Below are 2,218 nucleotides of genomic sequence, written 5' to 3'. Positions count from 1 at the left end.
ATATATATATATATATACATATACATATACATATATCGAGTAAATTCGAATCATTCGAAGAGCAAAGTTCAAAGCATCCAAAAACGTATGAAAGCGTATCGAGAATCGAGGATCCTGCCATTGAGGATCCTCATGTTCATATATATGTACATATATAAAGAAGTAATTATACTCATATACTCATATATATTCATTCATATATATATCGAATAAATTCGAATCATTCGAAGAGCAAAGTTCGAAGCACCCAAAAACGTACGAAAGCGTACGATCGAGGATCGAGGATCGACGAGCAGCCATCCGAATTAATCGTTCCGTCGTGTGTTTGATCAGGAGGTGTACTGCGGTCGAGAGACGATCTGCACGGTGGACGGATTGCATTTCAACTCTCTGTACAATGCCAGGGTGAGGGCGTTTAACAGCGCCGGGGAAGGCGAGTATTCCGAGTTGATCGGCCTCCAGACTGCCGAGGGTGAGTCTCTTCGCGCGTTTCCGATTATATTTTCTCCGATCGAGTGGAAGAGATGAACGAGCAAAAATAGGAGCATCGACGTTCGTGGTCGAAAACGTGATCGATCGATGATTCATCGATCCGTAGCGAGAATAAAATTAGATCATCCGAGTCGATTTAGGGATTTACGCGTTGTATTCTTATAATATGGAGCGAAACGTTACGATATAGCTGATCTGTGATTCATCGATACGGTAGCAATGCGTCGCGAGAATAAAAGGAAAGGGGTCGCGTTATATCCTTATGACGTGGAGAGAAACGTTAAGGTACAATATATAGCCGATCTATTCGTCGATCTGTGGTATCGTGAGAATAAAATTAGTTTCATTAAAGCTGACAATTTGGGGAAGCGCGTCTCGGTATATTCTTATGACGTGGAGAGAAGAATTACGATACAAGTACAATATATAGTCGATCTATTCATCGATCTATAACAATGAATTGGGAAAATATTAGATTTGGAACCGAAAATATGGGGAAATGCATCTTATTATATTTTTATAATATGGAGAAAAACGTTACGATCTGTGGCAATGAATCGCGAGAATAAAATTACATTTTTCGAAGATGGCAATTTGGGAAACGTGTCTCGTTATATTCTTATGACGTGGAGAGAAGAATTACGATACAAGTACAATATATAATCGATCTATTCATCGATCTATAATCGTGAGAATATTAGATTTGGAACCGAAAATATGGAGAAATGCATCTCATTATATCCTTATGACGTGGAGAGAAATTTTACGATACAGATACAATATAGCCGATTTCTGATTCATCGATCTATAGCAATGTATCGTGAGAATAAAATTAGTTTCATTAAAGCCGAATTTGAGGAAGCGCGTCTCGTTATATCCTTATAACGTGAAGAAAAATGTTACGATACAATATATAACCGATCTATTTATCGATATGTAGCAATCGTAGTATCGTGAAAATAAAATTAGTTTCATTAAAGTCGACAATTTGGAGAAATCTCGTTATATCTTTATAACATAAAGAAAAATGTTACGATACAATATATAGCCGATCTATTTATGGATCTGTAGCAATGAATCGCGAGAATAATATTAGATTCGGAAATTTGGGGAAACACATTATATTCTTATAATATGGAAAAAAAACTTTACGATACAATATCGATCTATTCATCGATTTGTAGCAATGAATCACGAGAATATTAGATTTGGAGCCGATAATTTGGGGAAATGCATCTCCTTATATTTCTATAACATGGAGAAAAACGTTACGATACAATATCGATCTATTCATCGATTTGTAGCAATGAATCGCGAGTACAAAATTAGATTCATCGAAACCGACAATTTGGAGAAACGCGTTATGGAAGAATTTTCCGTTAAAGTTTCATAATCCTTATAATATGGAGAAAAATGTTACAGAATTTAAATTACGATACAATAACCGATCTATGATTCGTTGATTCGTAACAATAAGTCGCGAGAATAAAATTAAATTCGAAACCGAAAATGTGGGGAAACGCGTTTCATTATATTCTTTTAACATGGAGAAAAATATTACGATACAATATATAGCCGATCTATTTATCGATCTGTAAAAATGAATCGCGAGAATAATATTAGATTTGAAACCGAAAAGGTGAGGAAACATGTCTCATTATATTCTTATAACATGAAAAGAAAGGTTACGATACAGATACAATATATAACCGATCTATTCATCAAC

General features: G+C 35.2%; 1 protein-coding gene across 2 annotated transcripts in view; it reads left to right on the top strand.

Moving 5' to 3' along the window:
- LOC102678946 (E3 ubiquitin-protein ligase TRIM9) overlaps positions 1 to 2,218 on the top strand; it is a 9,869-nt gene that overhangs the window by 3,669 nt on the left and 3,982 nt on the right. For both annotated transcript variants that reach the window (XM_031514197.1, XM_006623648.2), the window contains one exon: positions 334 to 472. In XM_031514197.1, coding sequence (XP_031370057.1) covers positions 334 to 472 — 139 coding nt within the window. The remainder of the gene's footprint in view (positions 1 to 333; positions 473 to 2,218) is intronic.

Source organism: Apis dorsata, unplaced genomic scaffold (genome assembly GCF_000469605.1).
Source record: "Apis dorsata unplaced genomic scaffold, Apis dorsata 1.3 scaffold_929, whole genome shotgun sequence".
NCBI classification, from domain to species: domain Eukaryota; kingdom Metazoa; phylum Arthropoda; class Insecta; order Hymenoptera; family Apidae; genus Apis; species Apis dorsata.
This window is presented reverse-complemented; position numbering and strand designations above follow the sequence as displayed.